The 3906-nt window shown below is 34.9% G+C and overlaps 1 protein-coding gene across 2 annotated transcripts in view; it reads left to right on the plus strand.

The window, feature by feature from the left end:
• LOC106872515 (Krueppel-like factor luna) overlaps positions 1-3906 on the plus strand; it is a 113538-nt gene that overhangs the window by 95914 nt on the left and 13718 nt on the right. Inside the window, exon 1 of one of the 2 annotated variants that reach the window (XM_014919535.2) lies at positions 54-357. The exons of the other annotated variant lie outside the window; for it this stretch is intronic. Within the exon in view, the coding sequence (XP_014775021.1) occupies positions 235-357 (123 nt within the window). The 5' untranslated portion in view covers positions 54-234. Of the gene's footprint in view, positions 1-53; positions 358-3906 lie in introns of those variants that run through there. 2 annotated transcript variants of the gene reach the window in all.

Below are 3906 nucleotides of genomic sequence, written 5' to 3' on the forward strand. Positions count from 1 at the left end.
TATATATATATATATATATATATATATATATATATATATATATATATATATATATCATTTATTTTTCATAAACAGAAGAAACTAAGTTTTAAAAGTTAGCTAAACGCTTTGATTATATTTCTCTTTTTCCTCTCAAAATCGGATTTATATATTAAAATTTTTGGGATTTGTTTTTGTGATCAGTCTTAGATATATATATATATATATACACACACAAAGTTCTTTTAACTTGGGATGGCTAATAGTTACTTCAAAGTGGAGACGGCACCTTTTGATGATCAGATAGTTCCAGACAAGGATGATCTCCAGTTCTCTGTAGATGTTGCTTCAGCAGCAGTTGGAAACGGTTGGCCACAAGTAAGTAGAGAACGGCCGAGATAAAACGGTCTAATTTTGAGATTTATTAATGGCATAACTACAGTTTGATGCCCCTAAATTTTGTTTCCTTATAACTTTCTGCAATGTGTATATTTTTTCATGGAAGTTTACTGAGGTACGCTTTCGAGGATATAGAATACAAATGTGTTGGTGAAATTCTTTCAGAAGGTTTTGGAAAAGTTTTGGATCGTTCTAACACCAATTTCCATTACTTTAAGCAGTTTTCTCTTTTTTTACATTTATATACTTGAAACATCAACATAATGTAATCTACACTCTCAAAAACGTATTCCTACGAAATTTCATTAAAAAATATAAGGAAACAAAAATCAGAAGCGGGAAGAATGATCCGAAACTCTTGCACGTTTTTTTTGTTTGTTTTTTGTTTTGTTTTTTTTAATGTTATTAATGTAATCATCTATTTGCGAGAGAGTATCTCTGCAAAATTTTATTTGAAAATATGCATTTTATAAAAAGTTGTAAAGCAATAAATTTGTTGGGGCTCTAAACTATAGTTATGCCTTTATTTTCGTTTTGTTTCATTAAAATATTATTTGGTAGTCCTCAAGTTTTGATACTAAATACCATCTACCTTAAAATTGGGAGAGCTAGCTATTCATATCGTCAACAACAACAGCATTATAAGCAACTATGTTTATTAAATATACTTAAGAAATTTGCTTTCGTTTAATTTTTTTTTTTTGTTCAAAACTGAAATTAAAATTTAATTTCTAAGAATTATTGTTGTTGTTGTTACTCCTAGTGCAATACCAGTTATATACTGAGGAAGTGAATTTAAGCGATTATTTTCCTTTCTCACAAGTCTGGCCTTGTGTCGATGCCGGGTGGTTGTTTTAGCGTTTAGTTGTGTCGCCTGACGTTATCAGTTCGAATCCCGCCGAGGGTCAGCTTGACTTTGCAACATCGACAATGAAGTTACTTTGGCTCCTGGTTTAGTGGTGCAAACTTAAGGACTGCCTTATTATTTTTTTCTCCTTAATTTTCTAAAATTCTTTCGTGGAAGCAGGAGAGGGGGTGTGTTATGTTTGTATAAGCATGTATGTATGTGACTTTCGTGTAAGCGTGAATATAAACTATACGAAATTTGTCGAGTTTATATGATGTGCTGTTTCTATACGGATACTGTTGTGTTTGTTATGAATGATGTGCTTTTTTTTTTGGTTGGCCAACTCTAGATTTGAACCTGGGGGCCTTTCATCAAAACTGATGCATTCATTATATGCGCGCTTGGACGAACGAAAGTTTTTAACGTAGTAAACAAACTACACATGAAAAGAAGCATGCGCGCACACACACGCGCAGACATGACGCTCCATCGACAGATAAAAAAAAAGATTGATGAAGCATGGCAAAAAAAAAAAATTAATAAACGATTTAATCAAGTGCATCAATTAATTATTAAACATAGTTGGAATTTACCCCATGTCTAGTAATTAACGCCCTGACACCCTCCCCAGTACGACGTTCAAATTTCGATAATCCTTTTTAAACCGCTTCTCATGCCATTACAAGACTATCGATAGATGCGCAAAGGGTTCGATGATGGCGTGATTACAAAATAGGTGAGCATACGATCGGACCACAAGGATTAAAAAGGAGAAAAACAAATAGCGGGATTATATTAGAGCCCCCTTATTTTTATTATTTTACGTATGTTTTGATCAGCTGACTGTTCCTTAATCCGAATCAAAGCGGTTTATCTCAGCTTAGAGATTTGTTTTAATTTTCATTTTAATTTCAAAACATCAATGTTTGTTGTGTTTTATTATTTACATCAATTGGTAAATATCTACAGCAATCATTCCTTCACTGTAGGATTAAGGAATATTAACTTTTCCCACTCGATCTCGACGGGTATGGCGAGCGGGGCGAAGAGAAGAATGAATGAGAGCGGGGCAGGTTGACCCTTCACTGGATAAAATTATACCAGATTTAAACCCTTCGAGATCTCCTACATCAAACCAGCCCTCATCGCTCGCAGTCCCCCTCTCACCTGTTATGTTAGACATAACAGCCAAATTTTGAAGTAGATCTTGATAAAATTAAATTTAAAAAATTTAGAAAATGAAAAATAAAAAACAGTAAAATAATGATTTTAAAAAAAGCCTTTTTATGTATGTAGTGCTTGTGTGTGTGTTAGCTTTCGTATTTGTCAGTGTACGAGTGTTAAACATCGGTAGATATCAAAACAAAACTAGTTTTCATTCACGCAAACTTTTTCGAAGGTTACACACTCTACCTTCACCTCCTCTCCTACCACCACTTAAAACTTCTAACACTACTACCACTGCTACTACCTCACAACGTCTCCACTAAATTCCATAATCTTTAACAACTTTTCTTTGTTTTATTTTTTATTCTTGTTTCGTTGTTTTTTTTCTTCTTTTCTTGCTTTCTTTAACGGGTTTCCCTACCGGTAGTTCGATTCCTAATGTAAGTTCAAATACCTCTGGGGAAGATGGTGATTTTCGTCTTTTACCTTTAATCGATCTATCTGGGTGGGGGGGGGGATGTGGTTAAAAATAAAAATACCGGTAAAAAAATGCAATGCGGATTTCACTACTTCACTACCACCCCAATAAATACACGTTTGTAAACATACACATTTACAGACATTTAGAATACACGTGTTAAATTTTGTTTTAAATCCCATATAGATAGATAGACATGATTTAAAACCGAGATGAGTAAATAGAATATACACACGCGTAGGAAAATAGATAATTAGATAGATGGATAGATAGGTTGAGGTGTATAAGACATCTGTTTGAAATATAGATAGAGAGAGATAGGTAGAGAGATACATATAAATGTTTATGCGAAATTTATAGTGCGAAGCTTCGTGATGGTGGGGAAGGCGACTACGTAGAAAGGTCCCAACGTGTTTTTGCGCGCACATAAAACCTGTAGGCGGAGCCTTAGTCATACTACTTTTTGATTGGTGCAACTAGTGATGACGTCACTACTAGAATATCCTAAATATAGAAACTGACGACTGAGAAATCACTGAAGCGAGTACACCCCTCCCCTTCCTCTTTCAGGTTGTTTCTTTCTCTCTCTTTCTCTGTCCCTCTCTGTATTTCTTCATTTTCTCTTTCTTTTACTCATTCTATTACTCGCTCGCTCAGCTTTTCATTCATACAACGCACACATGGTAACGCTATCATTTTTCTCTCTTTCTTTTTCTCAACAACACGCCGCCTAAACTAACGACCAAACTAGGGGATTCTCTATGTAGTCGCTCGGTCAGCTAGAAATAGCAGTTAAGTCCTCCACTTATGGCACCTTACCGTTTTTAAAACTTTAAAAAGAAAAAAACACGCGATAACGTTCTGTCTACAAGGTGGGACGATTAACTGCTAGAGTAGTTTGATCCGGGTCCTAAAACTTACTATAACCTCGATTAACACCTGATCGAATTATAAGCCGAGGTAGGGGCTGGATTGAGGGGGAACATGATCTGTCTAGTGTAGCGTGACATGGTGTGAGAGATTTTTTTGTCTCTCC

The sequence above is a fragment of the Octopus bimaculoides genome, chromosome 7, assembly GCF_001194135.2.
Source record: "Octopus bimaculoides isolate UCB-OBI-ISO-001 chromosome 7, ASM119413v2, whole genome shotgun sequence".
Lineage (NCBI taxonomy): Eukaryota > Metazoa > Mollusca > Cephalopoda > Octopoda > Octopodidae > Octopus > Octopus bimaculoides.